We start from the raw sequence: 20,851 nt of genomic DNA, 5'->3' as shown, positions 1-20,851 counted from the left end.
AGATTTATATTCTATAATTATGTCATTTATCTTTTTCTGAGAGGGGAGGAATGAATACTTGAGTGAATGCCACTTATTTTACAAAATCATGATGCTACTTTGTCATTAATTTTTTCATATTTTTGAGTATAATTACAACTTTGCATTGCAGTAAGTTGGTAATTTGTCTGGGTGTGCTATGGATAACAAGTGAAGTATCACAAAATAGTTTTTAATAAGCGTAACCGTTGTTCGTCCTTAAAATTACACTTTCTTGATTCCCAGGGTTCCATAGGACAGACCAACCAATTTCAAAAATTCTCTTATAATTGGCCAGAATAGTGCATATTGGCACAGTGATGGAATATTGGTCTTGGCCAGAATAGTGCATATTGGCACAGTGATGGAATATAAAGAGCTCCTGTCCACATTTCGACTGCCTCAGCTTTTTCCGTCATCTCGCTCGCACAACTGTGACAATAACTCATATGTCAGCTATCTTCCTCAATACACTGTGGCCTGTCACATAGTTCACTCATCCCCAGTGTTTGCTCCAGATACCACAATCTTCATAACAGCTTTAAAGCTAAGTACTATATTTGCTGGCATACAAGACACTTCTATTTTACGAGGATATTTTGAGGAAAAAAAAATTAGTATGTTTCATGATACATTTATTGAAAGATATTTTAAAGTGATTTTGTATGGAAAAATATATGATTCTGTGTATGAAATACAATATTGTGAGAGTATGCTGGAATGAAGTATGAAATCATATGCAAATTCACACTCGCCTTTAAAGAAAACTAAATGAAATTTACCAGAAATAAACAACGTTTATGTGTTACCATGACAGGTCACCACGGCAGCGCTTTGATTTTGTTTATATCCATTCATTGCAAATAGCTGACAGACTAACTGCTGATGTATCGTAGCAATTTTTTATAAGTTTATGATAACAGACTGATAATTTGGCTTGTTTTCAATATTTTACTATAAATAACAAACTTATGAAAAATTGCTTCAATATGTCGGCAGTTGGTCTGCCAACCATTGCAATGAGTGGATGTAAACAAAATCATAGTGCCACCTGGTGGCCTGTCGTATTAACATAAATGTTGTTTATTATATTAAATTTCATTTAGTTTCCTTTAAGGTGAGTGTAAATTATATGATTTCTTACTATTCAGGAACATAATTTACAGTAATAATTAAACTTGTTTTCAATGTCACCATTGGGTGGTGTGTGCCGTTGCGTGATGCCACAGCGACTCAGATTTTCATTGGCTGCTGGGTTCCCCGTCTCATTAGGTATTCGTTGCGCAATGTTGTGGTGGCTCAGATTTTCATTGGCTGCTGGGTTGCTTGTATCATCAGCTGCTATCATACCAACCAATGACAAATCAGCATGAGAAAGCTCCCTGCTGACCTATGACTATTTATAAAGTAGATTCCTCTAGCACCACCAGAATCAGGAGAAATTTTGACCTGTATCCAAATTCGACTGTCTGCTGGGCTGCAACAGTGCTGAAAGGACTTGAGAAAATTTTCTCCATCCAATAGGAGGAGGCTGCTTTGCACCACCAACCTATGACAAATCAGCATGAAAACCCTTTGCTGACCTCGACTCTTTATAGAGCAGATCCCTCTAGCACCCTGTCTACTCCGACCCACTACTGTGATCATACTCGGATGAATCCATGAAAATGTTGGCCACTTCAAGATTTTGGCCTGTATCCAAATTTGATAAATTTACCTCTTATGTGTATAAAACCCTACAGGCTATGCTCACCAAATTTGACTTACTCACAATAAAATGTGTGAAATCAATGGAAATTTAACTCCTCCTGATGAATCACATTGGCATGTTACTCACCAGTTGTAGTAACAGCAGAAAAACTATTACAGTATAAGGAAAATAGAGAAGACTATACAATACCAATGCAGCTGATGCAGTGATTTCTTTCAATAGTACCTGTTTAAGAGAGGCCTCTTGCCAATATTATTATTATTATTATTATTATTATGATCATTATCATTATCTTTATTATTATTATTATTATTATTATTATTATTATTATTATTATTATTATTATTATTTATTATTATTATTATTATTAAGCAGTTTTATGGATTGATCTATGTACTAAGATAAACTTTTAAAATGTTCTATTTTCAGATGATGCTCCTTAATCAAAATCCTGAAACAAAAAATTTGTTGCATGGTTGTAAGAAACAGTCATCTGTACATAGGTGAGTAGTTATATATCAACACATTGCTACCCTTTGCAGGTTAACTATAATGAAACCAGTCCATCATGGCAGTGCAGGGAGGGTTAGGGGTAAAAAGCTATGATGTCTCATGTTCAATATGATTTGGTGGTGACTTACTTTTATGTGAAATTTAATTATGAAATCCAGAAGATGCTAATACGTAAGGCAGATTGGAATTAAGCCAATTTTATTACTTCATGTCACTATAAATAATGAAATAAAATGTTACTGTGAGAGATTTGGCACAAAACTTGCCATATCTCTGGAAAACATCCTACTTTTGGCTGTAACTTCCCAAGTGTCAATTAAATCTCTTTGTCCATTTGTTTTTCTTAAGAGTGTGTCACACTTTTTCTCTCTCTCACATGTTTGGTCTCAAAATTATTCTACATTCTTATCAAAATTTTTGTGTTTTTGTACATGATTTTGTAAATTTGGTTACAAAATTCTGCAGAAATCTATGTTGAAAAAACAGTAAAAGGCTATGTATTGAAAACAATGAAGATAATATAAAAATATTAGTAATCAGAAATAAGGAGATTGATATACAAAATATATTGTCAACATAAAATACTTTGTGTACAATATGAGATGTTGTGGGTGAATTGTCAGCTTTAGTATCTTCTGCATGAAGTCTGTGCATTAGTTAATCCAGTATTCAGAGTTTCACTACTTATAGCTTCATCTTAAAATTATTTTTATTCTGAAGTTTGACTACTTATAGCCTCATCTTAAAATTATTTTTGTTCCTACACAAACACAAGCCTGAAGTTCTTTACATAGGGATTTAGCTTGTGAACATGGCTGGAACAGCACCCAACTTTCAGGCAGGCAGTTAACTATTGACAAGTAGGGAAGCCCTACCCGCCTGTCAATATGCACTCCTGTTGCTTCAGGCCAAGCCATCATGTATAGACGTCTCTGTGCACTCCCTGCCTGACTTACCATTTTGCTTTCTTGTTCTTTGCTGATATTATTTTATGATTGTTGAGTTCTGTTTTAAATAAAATGTCTCAAACCCCTCAGTCAATTAATCCATCCACCTTGGAGAGGAAGCTTCAGATTTGTAGGCTTTGTGTCAATGAAGGACAGGCCTTTTGATAGGTTCTCTCCTCCATCAAATGACCCACATACCCTCTGCACCTCCTGCAGGAAGCATGAGTGTACACAATCAAGCCATTGTTTGGAGTGCCATGTTTGGCTGTCTGAACAGTGGGTAAAGTTTACCAGGAAGACAAAAGAGAGAGAAGGTCTCCCAGTGTCTTGGGATTACAATACTAGCCTTAACACCAAAAGTCCTCTTCAGAAATTTACTTTCACCTGCCAAACTCCCATCAGCTGTTGGTACTCCCAGGGAGTAGTTTCCCTCTTAATCGACTCCTACTGCTGGTTTGGTGAGAGTCACCCGAAGGGGGAAGAGGACATCAGCCCAGTTTCTCACCTGGAGCCTCTTCATTCTGAGAGAGAGCTGTCCTCTGGAAAAAGCTCTTTCTTGGAAGGAAAGGTAGAAACTCTCATAACTTTTGTTTCAGGTATAGTGGAAGACGAGACGCTAAAGGGAGCTGTTGCCCTCCTTGGACATTTCGGGTAACCCTAGCGTGTTGTTCTTATCAACCACTTGCAGAAGGCAATGAAGACATCCTGTAACTGCTTCCCACCGTGACCTTGGCAACTTTGCGGTCACAGTCTGCACTAACAGAATTTTATTACTGATTTTAGTTCTTATCTGGTATGGTATTGTGTGAGTTGTAATTATAATTTTACAATGTAAAATTAAATCATTTAATAGAAAAAACATGCATATCTTGGTAAAATTAACATTTTTACAAATGTTTTTGTAAAAGAGGCCCCACACAGGGGAGTAAATAGTCACTTTCAACTTCCTGTGAAAGGTAGGGAGAAATTTTTAAAATTATTTTCTTAGACCATATCTTCCTCTTTCCATTGATGTGGTTTTTCTTAAATTGGCTAACCTTAAAGTTTGCCCAGTCTGGGCGTGTGCTTGATATATATTTAGCGTGTCCCATAAGGGTTGAGCCACTTTATTCGTATGTGGAATTTAAGGGTTTGTTTGCTGATAGTCAATATGCATATCGGAAGCAGTTAAGTACCTGTGATACTCTTAGATTTGACATGCTGTTTACAAGAGAGCCTTGATAAGGGTTTTGAGTGCAAAGTAATTCAAGTAGATTTTATTGTAAACTTTCAAAATAGTAAGTCACAAGACACTTATTTATAAACTTCAGAATCTTGGAGTGGGTAGATATGTTTTGGGTTTACTTCAGGATTTCATACAGGTAGGCAGCAAGAGTTGTTGTTGATGGGATATTTAGAGAACCAAGGCCTATTGGGTCTGGAGTTCTATAGGGTAGTGTTCTTGGTCCTGTTATTTTTAGTGCATACAAGTGATATACAGTAGTTGTTGGCCTGGAAAACAAGATTGTTCAGTATGCTGATGATGCAATGCTTATTGGTGTTGTAAAGTCTCCACTTATGAGAAATGAAGCTGCCCTTAGTCACAGTCGTGACATGGAGTGGATCAGTGAATGGTGTGGCAGTGGGGTATGAGGCTGAACTACAGCAAAGTGAAAATACTGTTGATTAACAGATCTTGTACAGATTTTCCACCCCATCTTCCCCTCAATTGCTCTGCTGATTGAGTCTGAAGCTTTAACTATTCTAGGTGTAACTTTTGACTCACATCTTACTTTTGAAAAAAGTCTAATGAAACTGTCAGCAGATGCTGCACGAAAGTTAGTTATTGTACAAAAGGCCTTGTATATTTATAACAGTGATAAAATCAGTACAACCTATTTTAGGTCATTTGTCCTTCCTTTACTAGAATACAGTCGACCCCAGGTATTTGCGGGGGTTAGGGACCATGAATAGCTGAAATCCGCAAATACTTGAGCACCTTCTAAAAACTCATATAACTGTCTCTTTTAATAGTTCAAATACCAAATATACCGTAAATTATCATCTTGAAACACTTTAATATAATTTCCAAGTCATCTTACAACATTACTCTTAATAATGCAGTAAACCCCAGTATTTGTGGGGGGATAGGTACCAGACCCCATGAAATAGTTAAAATCCACAGATAGTTAACACCCTCCTATAGAAACTCTTATAACTGCCTATCTTGAAAATTCAAATACAAATGTATATTTAAAGTATCATCCTATATCAAATATGCCTTAGATTATTATCCTATTACTCTATTAATATTTGAAATTATATTATTAATTTCAGCTGAAACAGAGACAGAGAGAGAGAGAGAGTGAGTTACCACTAGGACTTTATTCAGCCAGCCTTGTGCTGGCATGGCAAGAGAGAGTGTTTATCTCTTTAATCTCTTGTTAATCTATTTCTCTTTACTACTGTGACTGACAACAAAAATTATATGTTTTTGTTTGTCTTCCAAAGATGTATTTCCTTTACTATGCATTTTTAAAACACTATGAACACACACACAAACACAAAGTGTGCATATGTGAGTAATACCAATTAGTTAAAGACTCAAATTAACAATATCTTTTCCAGAGAGAGAGAATAACTCCTGATATGAAAAGATTGAAATTCTATAGCCTCTGTCAGCACACTTTTCCCCATCTGCTCAATATTTCAAACTCAAGTAAATGATGACAAGTAACATTGCCACCTTCTTGCTGAACCCATCTTTGAAAGATTGGGGTTGATATTTGTTGTTTAAAATTTTAAGTAATTTACTATACAAAAGATGTACACTAATTGTTTGTTTAAAATTGTTAGCTAATTTACTATACAAAAGATGTTTTTTGTTATTTAATCTTATTAAACTTAATATTAATATTGAAAATTAGTATTTAAATCATTATTTTTCAATATTTATGCTTGGGAGAAAAATGCTTATTTAGTCGACCCTCGTTAAGGCGTTTTAATAGGGGGCCAACAGTCTGTTAATAGTCAGTTTGACCTGTGATATCTATATATACACCTATAAATACCTATAAATGTACTTTGATTTTTCATTATCTTTATCAAAGTATGGATCATAAACCAATGTACAAACACTTTGAATTAAAGCTCATTTTAAAAAATTTTTTAATGATAAAAACATTATAAGTAATTTATTAATTCAGCCACATATGTATGCTGTCTGAGACATAGATATACTAAGATCATCAGTTAATAAAATAAGTGGAGTCTCCAAATGAAGACCAAGATTTTTTCCTTTTTCATGTTTTTTTTTTAGTTATTTATTCATTATAGTTTAAATTATCTATCAGTATTAATATACTGTTAAATAAATGTGAGATGATTAAGATCATCAGTAATAAAATAGAGGGACAATTAAGACCATAAGTTCACCAACACATTTTGTTTTCAACAAAAACATTCTGTAAAACACAGAAATGTACATGATCAAAATGACTGTATTTCAACTTGTGAATTTTAATGATAAGTAAGACTAAAATACATTTCATCATATTGATCTTGGAGAGGGTTTTTTATTGTTACTGACATCGTCATCAGTTTTTCATTTGTAAATCTGAGGACGGTCCGGGAATAGGATTCGCAAGTGATGATGCATCACCACAACAGACTGTTGTGGGATTTTTCATATTACTATATTCAAGTTAAAATTATTGTTGAATTCATGTTTTCATGAGGAAATAATTATATAAAGCAAATTATTGAGTAATTTTTGCCATCAGCAGTCAAATAATCTCGATCATGGCAACGTTCAAACTTAGTGCCGTCACAGCATGTCTATAATTAGAACAGAAGTAGAGGTTGTCATTGGCTAGCAGATCTCCATGGGAACCAGCCAGCCAATCAGGTTTTAGCTGTATTCTGTCTGAGAAAGAATTTATGCTCAGAGAAGCTGACGATGACATAAGTGCGTGTGTTTTGAATACAAAATGTAGTTTTTAATAGTGTATGTATTTTACTGGTTACATGAAGAATAGAATGAATTCCTTCTTATTACTTTGAGTGCAAAATTGTTGGTTCAGAGATTCTTCAGCAACAAAATATATATATATATATATATTTTTTTTTTGCTTCAGAAGATATTTACTAAAGCTGCGTTGACATACCATTAAAACAAAATTCTTCTCTTTAATCTCTTAAGGATAGAATTATGCGCTGCATTGAGGAACTGGCAATTTCTCTCTCTCTCTCTCTCTCTCTCTCTCTCATGTCATTTACCACGTAAACACAAGTATTGTTCAGTAACTCAGCTTTTGTCTTCATAAAGTTTACCTTTGTCATGTCTTTTCTTTCTAAAAACATACAAAGCTTTGTACTGCAGCTACCAGTTGGGAGGCAGATAGGTAAAACTATTAATGCTCAGCAGTTGGCTATGATACTTCCTACCGTTCCAGACAATAGCATCTCTTAATGACGGTACGCACCATGCGCAAGTTAAATTGATTGCAACTTAAAAGCATTTCAGTTTAGTATACTATAAATACAGAACAGTATACAGTATATAAAATGAAAATATAAATGAAAAGTTTTTTATTTACTTTTGGTAAATAAAAAGGAAAATGGTACGTGACGAGCGGAAGAACAGTAACCATCTTAAATCATGGTCGAACATCATGTATTTTAAATCGGCTGACCCTCTTCGATGTCCGTCTTATCCGATGTCTGGATTAATGAGGTCCGGCTTAACGAGGGTTGACTGTACTATCATCCTGGAACATTTATATATCATTTTAATATAATTTCAATATTACGTTTGTATAATTTTAATATTTCATTATTATCAATTCAAAGCATCAGGGTGAAAAAAACCAGTTTATGAGGTCAGCTGCTAACAGGGTTCGCTATAACAAGGTCCCTTCTGTATTGTAAAGGGGTCTGTCCTGAATGGAGAGAGGAAACCAGTTTTTTACCACCTGTTTCTCTCTCTCTTTGAGTTACATATTATTTAATCTTACAGTATTATTTTTATTATTATTATTATATTGTTATTATTATTATTATTATTATTATTATTATTATTTAATCTAATAATCTTAATATTTGAAAATTAGCAAATGATTTTTTTATCATAAAAAATGTATTTAGTCATGGAAATAACATCAAAATACACTAATTAGTGAATATTTTTCAATGAAAAAGTCTGCAAGTCACCGAATTTTTCGCGAATAATTTATAGAAATGTTCCACAGAAAATCCCACGAATCGGTGAGTCCGCGAACTGTGAGAACGCGAATACTCGGGGGGTTTATTGTATATGGCTTACAGCTACGCTTGAACACTCCTACAACTGTTACTCTTACCATGGCGAAAACTAATCAAGTTACCCCTATATTCAGGCAAACTCTTTCATACAGTATTCAAGCTTTACCGTTCAGCTTCCCAAGCTGCATATTCTTTCCCAGGAGCTTTGTGTTTGGAATTTGCACATTGTTCCACAAATGTTTTTTAAGAAAAAAAAACACATTATACTATATTGATGTTTTGATGTGTTTACATTAATATTAATATTTGAAAATTAGTAAATCATTTTTTTTTATCATAAAAAGTGTATTTAAGTATGAACGTAAAATGAAAATAATTAGCAAATATTTTAGACATGCTTTATGAAAAATCTGCGAATAGGCGAATTTTCTACGAATATTTGGAGTAGTGTTCCACAGAAAAATCTACGAATAGGTGAATCTGTGAATACTGAACCACGAATAGGCAGGGGTCGACTGTACTGTACTCCAGTATAGATGTCTGTTTTTGCCAGAGATTTATCTCTTAAATAGAGTGGGTTTGTGGTGGCAGGTTTCTGTTTCCTAATATTAGCAGTTATGACTTGGACCATCGACAGATGGTCTCCTGTTTGTCAGTTTTTCATAAGTTGTATTTTAACCGAGATCTTTCATACTCTCAATTGATCCCTGTTCCCCTTTTCCTGCCAAGATTTACTGAACAGCGGTACCAATATGCAGTAAATGTGCTTTGCTCTATAACTCAGTTACAGAGGTCCTTTATTCCTCACACCATTGGACTGTGGCACAGTCTCCCTGAGGATGTCATGCAGTTGGAACTTCAGAAGTTCAAGTGAAGATGAGAGCATTGCTACCCTAATACTATTTGCCTTTAATTTTAATACTGTACATTTTCATCTATTTATAAATTTATTTTTTGTTTTTAATAAGGGAGATCTCTTCCTTCTGTATTTCCTTTACCTCCTCTTACTTCTCCCTAATAAACACCATAGTCTTTGTAAATTCAACATAGTCTTTGGAAGCTTTGATTTCAAGTCAATGGGCCCTGTGGGCTTGTTCTATATGAATAGGATTCATAATAATAATAATAATAATAACTGAAAAGAACCCCATAATAAGGATAAAACTGAACTTTCTAAATCACCCTTTCTAAATCACAGAATCCATTTAATTTGATGATGAAATACTGCAATGGAAATACTGGCCTTCAGTAAACACCAAGGCTTGTAAGTCAAGCAAGATTGGGAACAATTATCATAGTTATATTTCTTCAACAAGAAGTTAGGCTAACCTGATTTACCCGTTTGGTAACCTCAAGTTATTTATTAATGTAAAAAAGTAATTGATTATTGAGTTTCAGTAATAAAATTGTCTAATATTATTGCATTAATGCTAACTATTACTGTACTTTGTTAGACAGGGAAAACAGCACGGCAATTACAGTGTAGCCTAGCATTCAAATCCTAACTTCTCACCTTGCAGGAGACCTGCTGACTTCCAATTTTAACCAATATAAGCAAACCGTTAAAATTTAAGGAACTAAAACTTTTCATTGGGCCTTAAAACTATGTACAATACTTAGCTTCAAGTTGTTATGATGACCAGACCATGCAGTTGAACAATATTTCGGAGCAAAACTTGGGGATAAGTGAACTCATAGACAGACCAGAGTATAATGAGGAAAATAGCTGATGCACGTGCTGTTGTCACATCTGCGTGATTAGGATTAAAGGAAAACTAAGGTTGTCGCTGTGGACAGGAGACAGAACCCACTTGTCTTGAGTATTTTTATATTCTATCACTGTACCAACTAGCAATGTTCTGGCCGAGACAATCTATAAGAAAATTCTTTGAGATTGGTTGGTCTGTCTTATGGAGCCCTTGGGGGCTATGAGAGTGTAACTCCTTTAAGGACGAACATTGGCTACACTGAAAAATTATTAACAAAAAAACAAGGGCATTTAGTTAAAAACACGGGGTGAAACTGCAAGTCATGGCCCAAGAAGTTAGATTGGAAAATAAATTTTCCTTTTTACTCCATAAACAGAAATTATCTACATAAAATGAAAAACCCATTGAACAATGATTTAAAGTAACAAAATTCTTAATTAGTGTAATTTAGAAATCGTCAAGGTTGACAGCAAAAGCAGAACACATGGCATAGCCCAATAGCCTAATCACAAATCCCCACTTTGAAGGATGCATTGATTACTGTACAGAATTTAATAGTCATGCACAACTGCAGTATAGTTTTATGGAACAAACTTTTTACTGGGACTTAAGATTATGCACTTAGCTTTCCTCAGCAGATAACGGCAACATTTCATCAACATGGCACTCAGTTGTGAAAATATTGTGGGCACAGTTTGAGGCATGTGATTGATTCATGAGACCAAAAGTAATGGGTATCTCGGCCAACGTGCACTCTGTTGATACATCTGTGTGAGAAGGGTGAATGGGAAATCCAGGTAAACCCTGTAGGCAAGGGAAAGAGCCCTCTTGTCTCAAGTATTTTTATGCTCTATCACTGTGTCAAATCAAAGGCACTATACTGGCTAAGACCAACTAGGAGAGAATTCTTTGATATTGATTGGTGTGACTTATGGACCCCTGGGGGATCATGAGAGTACCTCCTTTGAGGACAAACAGTGGCTAAACTATCAGATAACTCATTTTATTGCTAATTTTCAATATGGTTTGGTAGAGACATTTTCACCCTTGGTAGGCAGATTAGTAATTTTCATGCATAGCGTAAGTAGAAAACCTCATTTCTTAAGCAGTTACAGGTAGTCCCCAAGTTAAGGCGGAGATCAGTTCCTGAGGTGCAACTTAAGTCAGATCTTAACTTTTAAAAATTTATTAATATAAAAAAAAGTGTTGAAAACCTTACCTTTAATATTGTGGTTGGCTTGCACACTGGAAGGACGGTGAGACTTACTTATTTACATGAGGAAGCTCAGAAACTAGTACCCTGCCTAACATCCCCTTAACTTCTGATTTTCACCTTAAGTCGGAGACAAATTTTTTAGGAATATTTTTGAAAAGTGTTGCAAGATCGGACCGACTTATATCAAGATCGCCTTAACTCAGTGACTGCCTGTACTCTAGAGACCTAGTTTGTAGCATAGATGTGCCTTGCAAAGTACGTAAAGACTGGTCCCAGTGGCAATTTTATGATAAAAAGAACCATAGGCCCAGTAAGAGCTGAGGTCAGGTCTCATCATCATCTGCTTAAGATACATCTTTTAACCCTTTGTTTAGCTTCATGTACTTCTCTGATGCCTACTGATTTAGTTTTCGAGCCTCTAAACTCTCCAGAATAGTAGTTAAAAAAAAAAAAAAACTACTATCAGTAATTTTGGGCTTGGGAATGTGAATCAAGAGATTTTCCTTGTAGATTGCCTAAAGACCCTTAGACACTGGATATATGCAGTTTGCTCATATCTACACATCTGGTAGCACAAGTTTTAGTAGTTTCACATTTCACATCTCTTGACACCTATCAGCTTTTTACCACTGCACAGTGAGGAATAATAATTAACTTTGCTGTTTCACAGATGGAAGGAAGAGAGATTTTTCAACCTATAACTTCTGCTCATTGTTTTGGTTCACGATAAGTTATAGTAGTGAGCATCCTATGTCAGCACTCCCTTGCACGCTTGTTGAGACCAGTGGATATTGTGCTTTCAGTATATTGCCTATGATGAGTGCTTAACCCTTACCAATGTTCTGTTAGTGCAGATCAGCCACCTCTGCTACTGATGATGTGCACATTGTTCCTGTGGTATGGTGACCATTCATCTTGATTGATGCTCTCTATTTTCACTTTCACATTGCTATTAACCTGATAGCGCTCCCAGTTTGACTTAGAAATCACTCACCCCTTTTCTTGCATTAACACTGCCACAATGTGCTGATACTAATAGCAGACCTGCTGTTGTCATTTCTGCTGCCCATAGTGCTGTCCAGCCTTTGGGGAAGGTTGGTGTAAAGGCTTGTTCTTATTTAGCAGAGGCCACAATGGCTCATCAAAACTCTGAGGAGCCTCTTTTGAAGTTACCTAAAGTTAAGCACTCAGTCTGCTCAGACAAGGCCACATTCCTCATTGCCTAGTAGTCTCAGCATTGCTAAACAAGAGGTGAAACCTCACTCCTACACCACCTTCAAATCAGTGATATTATGTTGGCCCTAAGAGGCAACACTGGATAATACTAAGGAGGTTTGCTCTGTCCCAGAAGGCGAGGATGATGATTTTGACATTCTTTCTCAGGATAAGGTTTCTTTGAAGGAAACCCTCAACTAGATTTCAGATGTACTGGATTTAGATAGGCAATAGAAATCTCCGTGTTGCATCAGTGGCTATAAACCCAGTGTTTGCCTTAAACCTAGGCCATTCTTGGGATTTGAACCTGAACAGCTGCTGCTATGGATGCAATGCTTTTAGCCCGAGAGAAGGTACAGGGCAGATGCACTAAGGCTAAGGCAGATAGGCTCTTGACTACAGATTTCTTTGCCACATGCCAGGTCCAAGTGGTATTATGGATGGGCAGATTGTCCTACAAATTCTCTTGAGCAGTCCCTGGTATGTGAGTCATAGTTAGGTATGTCACCTTGTCTGTGCTGAGACATACAGTGTTTTTGATGCCAGGGAATTCATAAAGAAAATGTTTGTCATTACCAACCAGCTGGGAAGGGTGTTGGTTGACAAGTAGACTTCCTGAGAGTGAATCAGATAACCTGAGAATTGGATTCTCTGGGATGAGCTTCTCTCTTTAATAGTTGGATTGTAGCCTATTCCCCTGTTGGTAGTGTCTGGAAGAAGAGGGATTCCATTTTGAGAAGTCTCTCCAGTTTGCTCTTGTCCCCTAACTTCAAGAGCCTGAGGATGGCTGATGATATGAACCGCAACTTTTTTTCCCTAACTTGCTTGTTAAATTACAAAGCTCTTCATATCAGTGATTATATCACAAGCACAGTCCCTCGCACCTAAATTTAGATTTGGGTTGTTAACCCAAATGGCTTTGTTGGGAAAGAAATGTCATTTTGAAAAATTCATTCAAACTCAATCCTCATGATATTCTCAGCAGCCAAACTCATAAATTCCTCACAGTTTATTAACAAGACTGTACAAGGGGTGATTCAAGTAGCTTTTGGTGACTCACAAATCCATATAATGATTTGCCATGCTACTGGCTAACTGCAGTTTCTGTCTTTCTTTTGAACAGGAACTGAAGTATCTCAGCATTTTGGATTTTGTTGACTACAAAATGTTCTAAATATAAGTATATTTTTGTATATAAATTTAATTTTGTTTAAAAAAATACATATTTGATTTTTCTTTCCTTAGTGATGAAGAAGTAACAAACATTGAAGATGAATTAGAGAATATAGAGGAAAATGTTAAAGGAGGAACCAAGAGAAAATTGAAATTAGAAGAGTATGGTGATTTACTGAATAAGAGGCATGCAGCTCTGATGCCCTTTAGGGATGAAACCCTGACCAGGTAAGGTACATTGTAATTTGAGCATTCTCTCTTGATTTATATCAATTATATCAGTGTGTTATCCAAGACACATAAGATTTTATAGTACTGTATATGTAGGGAAATTAGTTTAAGCTGAAGCCCTTTGGCTAAATGTAAAGTTGTTTGTACATTATCTGCTATATTTAAAGGATTTTGTTAATGATAGAAAATCAGAGGATGCAGTTGCACAAATGTTTAATTGGATGAAGAAAGAAAGGAGGAGAGAGGGTTAAAGCCTCTATCAGCAAAACAAAGCTTATGGTAACCTGAAAGGAAGTAAAGGAAAAAGTTTTATTGCAAAAGTGGCAGCATGGATACTGTGTAGGAAAGTTGTGGAAAGAAACTCAATTCTGTATCAAATTTAAGGAAAGCCAAGATTCTGCAAAATTGCAGATGGAGTAGAAGGTTTTTGATTTCCAAAATATATAAGAAGAGAAAATGTGAAACTTAGGGAGGTAGAGCACCAGGTTGTGGTGTATTATTTGGCCTTAAAAGAGATAGAATATTATTCTTATTGTGGGAACCAGTGTGTATAGATTAAACAGGTCAGTGCACAGGGTGAGATTAGGACCTGTGTTGTAGGAAAGACTCATTTAATGTTGCAGTAAGGTGTTTGTAGCTTACACTTTGAACCCAAGAATTGTTTGTCAAATTTGAAGTACAAATTACTGGGGAAACCAGTACCAAGACCTCTGGTGAAACTGAAGCCATCTGCTGTTCCAACTTTGAATTTCCCATTTACTAAAGGTCAGAAAAATTTCACAAATAATTTTAATATCATAAAGCTATAGAATGCATTAAAAATTGTTTTATGACTATGATTATTCACTAATTTTGTTTCTATGATAAAGGTGATTTATCTTTATTATATCTTTCTTTGTTTATATGTATTACTGCTTTATCATTGCCTGTGGTTCAAGATTAGAAAAAGAAAGTGAAGAAAACTATCTCAAGATATTGTTGATTCTATTAGTGAAAATCAGTAAAAGTTATGTGAAAAAGAAGAGAAACTTTGTCATCAACTTGAAGAAATCAAGAACAAAAGAGAAGCTTTACTTGCAGGAAAAAGGGAATGAGAAGCCTAAATAAAAAAATTGCTAATAAAATTCCAAAAAAGTGAAAGAGCGATAGTGTGGGAGGATGTGCTTAGCCAAATCTTTTCTCCATCTCAAGTGAACTATTTCCTAATTGGTAAAAATGTGAAATATTTGTCTCCTGATGATATTAGCAGGGCACCAACTGTTCAAAAAAAAAGTTAAGCAAAAAGTTTTTTTTTTTTTTTTTTTTTTTTTGAGGTACAAACATTTGAGGAAAAGTTCCTTTCCTTTCCCATGTGTATCAACACTCAGCTGCTAGGTTTATTTATAGGCTTTTCCCATGTCAAAAGCTGTTTTATTATTAGACAGATTGGCAAGATTAAGCATCTTTTTTGAATAAGTTTAGAATTTTTAAATAAGTTTATAGTTTGGATCAATTACTCTGCATATTAGACTAACTTTTTCCTTTATTATGAAAAGAGCATCTGCATCAGGGAATTATTGTAGTATCTTCAATTCTTTTATTGCATATGAAATGAAGAATCCAATTACCATGTTTCGTTGTCACTAAAGTCTTGGTTTATTAAGATTAGTGTCAAGTTTCTGATTTCTGATGTGTTTTTTATTTTGTACTTTTTCAATAGCACTTGTTAACTTTTAATTCTTGGCAAATTTTTACTCTTCAGGTGGTACGAAAAGACCAAGTTGCTTTCAAGTGCAAGGGGACGAGATAAATTCAGTGGGTTTGAGGTATCTGCTGTACAGCAACTGAAGAATATTCTCAACAATAAGGCACAGCTTATTAGACGAACACAGCTTACGGGTGTTACAAGAGGCAAAACGTACCATATCTTAGGAACCAACGATGAAAGCATTACTGAGGTAAGCAGAATTACGAAAGTATCACTGAGGTAAGCAGAAGTTCATGGTATCAGATAGCTGATCGTTTACTCACCATAATTCAGATTTCACCATTATTCAACCAACTCTTGGCTCTATTAATTCGGATAATTGAAGGATTACTTTGTATATTACAGTGTACAAGTCGATCTGTTGTATAAGTTGACTCCAGTTATTCTACCTGAAATTGTTGTTACAGAGCTATACAGTACATGGTAGATGGTCAGCCCTCTAAACTACGGTAATTATGGTATTTTCCAGCACTCGCAAACATTCAGCATTCTTTATCTACTTTCTCACCAATCTTGACAAAATTCATCTACTTTCTCACCAATCTTGACAAAACTCTACTGAGTTTTGTCAAGAATTATGGTATCAGAAGTGAGATGAATATTGCCCACTATTGTGCCCTGGCTAAAAACAGGTTTTGAATTCAACTAAAAACCTGGCATTAATTCGGATTGGTTGCTGCTGAGTCCTCAAGGAGTTACCCCATGGTGTGCCAGCGCTTCATGGTGACTAAACTAGTATCAAAGAAATATTTTTCTAGCCTGGTCTTGTAGCCGGGTATTGCGTCATAGTGAAAACACTATGACACGTGATAGAGTATAATGGACTCAAAGATAAGAGGGCATTTTCCCTTATCTTCAATGAAACTGAACCCAGTTTTTCTTATGTCAAAAAAATGCAAGAAGTGACTATTGCGCATGCGCGTCTGCCATCTTGTTTACGACCAGGGCAGGCAAAAGACCAGTTCCATTACTCTCTGCTGGTCAATGTAGATTACCCATTGCCCAAATCCCATGTCAGGGAAGTGGGGGTTTTGAGGACTTAACAGCAACTACCAAAAATAGGTTTTTCCTACGTCAAAACCTGGTTTTTGATAGTATAATCGCTTGTTTCATCCTCAAATAGCTTTACAAAAGAAATCGACAGGTGAAAAAAAGCTTAAGCCCTCAAAATTTTAATCCCAAAAAACCCAAAGAAAAAACATTTATGGTCCTAGGTCAAGCCACAAGTTTCAAGCCCCATTCCTTATTCTAAAAAACCTTTTTGGAGTTTTGGAAACAAGAAACGAGAAACTAAACAAGAACTTGCATTTTTAGGGTGAAGTTCTGTAATGATTTACCTAAGTATGCTGGGTGTGGTTATAGTCTTTTCGTATCTTCCCCAGCAATAGTCAGCATACTCACCTGTTGGGAAGACCCTGGTATTCTGCTGTAGAGCCTGTGGGGTCAGGGCTAACCATACCACCTACTGAGATGCAGTGCAGACGAATTTGTTCGAGCTCATGGCAGTAATGTTTTAAGAACACTGTCTCTGATGCCCACCCTGTACTTTCGGAGACTTCTTCAAAATAGACATTTCTGAAGAAGGCCAATGATGTACTTACTTTCCTTATGCCATGTGACCTAGAAAAGGGGTGTGGGTTTGCTTTTTTAATTAGGAACGCTAAAATTATTCTTAGCCCTTGTAGAAAGAGTGGTTTTTTAGTGCTAGGGTGTAGGAAAATCGGACCTTCTGGGATGTTTGCTGTGACTTCTAGGTAAACCTTAAGAGCTTGAACCGGGCATAATGTTTTGTCTGCTAAATTGAGTTTTCTTATAAGAATAGGAGATTTCCTTCTTAAAGGATCCTCATTCTTGGCCAGGAATGATGGGCCTGGGGACAATAATAATTGATTATCAGCCGTTTGTGTGATACAGTATATCGTCCCCATCTAAGAGAGCCCAGTTCACTAATACGGGCTCCTGATGCTAATGCAATCAGGAAGATCACTTTCTGTAGCTTGTGAGTTGCAGTTGTATTGGGTCTGCTGAACTGACGGTAGATAGAAGTCCAAGTACCTTGTTCAGGGACCAAGTAATTGGGAGTCTTTTGGGAGCCGGTCTTTGTAGAGCAAAAGACCACAGAAGGGAAGTAACAACTTCTATGCTGGAGTTAATCCCAAATCCATAAAGCAAGGGTTCCATTAATGCTGCCTTGTATGCCATGATTGTTGTAACCGCAAGGTGTTTGTCTTCAAAAAGATATATCATAAAATTTAAAAGTGTTGCTATAGAAATTTCAACTGGGTTCTCAGTATCGATATGCTCTAACCATATCTTCCATATGGACTGGTATTGTCGGATAGATGACGTCCGTAATTTTTGCACTAGGTACCTAGCAATGTTGGATGAGTAGTTTTCATGGTAGATAATGTTTAAAAAATCCATACATGAAGGTCTCAGCTCAGAAAGGAGGATGCATAAATGATTTTCCCCCCTACTTTCTGGGATAGAACAGCGGACGACAGTGGAATTGATCTTTTCGCCCGTTGTTGAAGTGATAGGAACCAATGCCTGTTTGGCCAATTTGGGGCTATTAAGTAAGCTGTTCCTTTGAATGTTAGGAGTTTGCTCAAAACCTTCGAAATCTGGGACAATGGAGGAAAAAGATATATTGTCCATTGTCCTCCAATTTTTCCAGTCTTGTAGGAAGGCATCTCTTGCTATTGCTTATCCAAGTTCGGAGATACATATACTGGAAGTTTGTGATTCTCGTATGTGGCGAACAGGTCCACTAACGGTTGTGGAAGCATGTTGGCTATTGTTTGAAAAGAGTGGTTGTCCAACATCCACTCTGTTGAGGCTGTCGTTTTCCTCGATAGAGAGTCTGCCGTTACGTTGAGAGACCTGTGAGGTGAATCGCAGACAGGTGCCACTTCTTTTGCACCATCCGAAGGATGGCTAGCATTACAGGCGGTCCCGGTTTATGTTGAGGGTTCCGTTCTTGCGCCACCCGAAAATCGTCTCGAAAATCGTCAAAAATCATAAGAAAACCTTACTTTTAATGCTCTGGGTGCATTGAAAACGAGTAAACTGTTATTATTGAGTTTTACCCTTCAAATTATGATTATTCTGCCGTTTGGGGTTTTCTTCCGTGCCATCCGTCAGAAGAACATGGCAAATAATTTCTGATGAATATATTTGAAAAGCGTCGTAACCTCGGAGAGTCGTCATGGCGGAACCGTCAGTAAACCGGGGACTGCCTGTACTGTGTTGAGAGGAGGTGAGCGTGATCCCGATCTCTTGATGCAGGACATTGCAGTTGTGTTGTCTAGAACCAACAGAATGTGCGTCTGTTCTGGAGGTTTGAGTTTTTTGAGAGAGAAAAAGACAGCCATCGATTCCAGGAAATTGATATGACACATCCTCAGAATAGAAGACCACCTCCCTGCCACCTGACGATCCTCCCAATGTCCTCCCCAACCTGTCAACGAGGCATCTGTGTGTATTGTCACTCTTACAGTTGGAGGAGTCAGGGTGACCTGTTTTGCCAGAAATTCCTTCCAGGTCCAAGGCTGAAGTATCTCCCCAACTTTTTGATTCTTTTGGTGAGATCTGTCTTGCAGCTTTTGTCTTGCATGCTACAGCCAAAATTTGTTCACGTTTTTCAGTTGCAGTCTGAGTATTGGATCTATTACTGATGCAAACTGCAGTAAACCCATCATGCATTCTAATTGCCATCTGGAAACTCTGGGCTGCTCTAGGAACCTTTTGAGGTTTTTCCTTATTCTGTTCTGAGTTTTGATGGGGAACGACAACAGGCCCTGAAGAGTATCCCAACACAGTCCCAACCACTGAAAACGTCTGCTGGGCATGAGGCGGAATTTTTCCCAATTTATTATAAAACCTTTTGACTGGAGTCTGCTGACCACTGCTCTTAGGTTTTTCAAGCATTCTTTTCTTGTGACCCCCCAGATTAACCAGTTGTCTAGGTAAGCTATTAGTTGTATCCCTTCTCTCCTGAGTTCCTGGACAACTACTGTTGCTAATTTTGTAAAAATTCTTGGGGTAATGTTTAGTCCAAAAGGCATAACTTTGAACCTGTACGTCCCTTTCCCTATCCCTAGGAATGGGCGAAAGGGAGCGGCAATAGGGACATACCAGTATGCGTCTTTCAGATCTATAGAAACTGTCCAATTTCCTCTTGGAATGATTGAATGTACTTGGGCAACGGTAGTCATCCGAAACTTTTGGCAAACAGTTTACTTGTTCAATGTTGATAGGTCAAGGATCACTCTTTGTTCGGAGGAATCCTTTTGGGAACACTGAAGAGACGTGCCTGGTGGCGAATATACGCATGTTTCTCTATGGCACTTTTTAATAGGGTCTTCTGCACATAATCTTCCAGAGAGGGGGTTTGATGCTTGAAAGAACCCCTTTAAAGGCAGGGAGAGGATGAGACCGTTTCCACCCAGCCTGTTGAGAACAATGCTGTGTCCCCAAGGAGAAGACTTTCATTCCTTGTGGTGTCTTTGGAGTCGACCCCTGACCAAACAATTCCTACTGATATCCCCCTCTTCCTCTACCTTTTCCTTTGATGGGCATTCCAGGCATTGCTTTTCCTTTTCCTTTGTAAGACAGTTTTTGGACCTTATGAAAAGGATGTCCTTGCTGATGTGGCTGTTGCTGTCCTTTTGAAGGGGGTTGTCCCTTCTGGCTACTTACCTGTTTATGAGGAAAAGTTTTGGAGTTGACTGCAGGCTTATATGATTTTTGATTAAAGCGAGCCTTTTTTGAATTGGGTAAAGGAAAATTTCAGGTTTTTTGTTTCCTGAATTCTCCTTTTCCCAGAATTTTGTTGTCGTGCTTGCTCGTTGACTTGTGTTACCACAGAATCCTCAAACAAGTCCCTACAGAAGGGATTAGTCTGTAATAAAGCAGTCACATTAGGAAGTGACTTGTTGGAGCCTTCCAATGTTTCCATTTGCTCTTTTAAGCACCAGCCTAAAAAGTCATAGAGTGCTTCCCACAGGGTTATAATAAGACTTTTACCCACAGCAGTAAAAAGTGTCCTGGAATCCTCTGAAACCTTTTGGTGGCAGCTTCTAGCAAGGTGGAAGAGGTTAAGATACTAAGGAGAAGAGTCCTAGCACG

The 20,851-nt window shown here is 36.8% G+C and overlaps 1 protein-coding gene across 1 annotated transcript in view; it reads left to right on the top strand.

Annotated features, from left to right (window-relative positions):
• The window catches only part of LOC136839819 (protein AATF-like), a 52,517-nt gene that overhangs the window by 25,614 nt on the left and 6,052 nt on the right, over positions 1–20,851 (top strand). Inside the window, 3 exon segments of the mRNA XM_067106149.1 lie at positions 2,159–2,232; positions 13,816–13,971; positions 15,716–15,911. Of these exon segments, the coding sequence (XP_066962250.1) occupies positions 2,159–2,232; positions 13,816–13,971; positions 15,716–15,911 (426 nt within the window).

Source organism: Macrobrachium rosenbergii, chromosome 6, assembly GCF_040412425.1.
Source record: "Macrobrachium rosenbergii isolate ZJJX-2024 chromosome 6, ASM4041242v1, whole genome shotgun sequence".
Lineage (NCBI taxonomy): Eukaryota > Metazoa > Arthropoda > Malacostraca > Decapoda > Palaemonidae > Macrobrachium > Macrobrachium rosenbergii.
The sequence above is the reverse complement of the archived record's forward strand: the minus strand, read 5'-3'. Positions and strand labels throughout refer to the sequence as shown.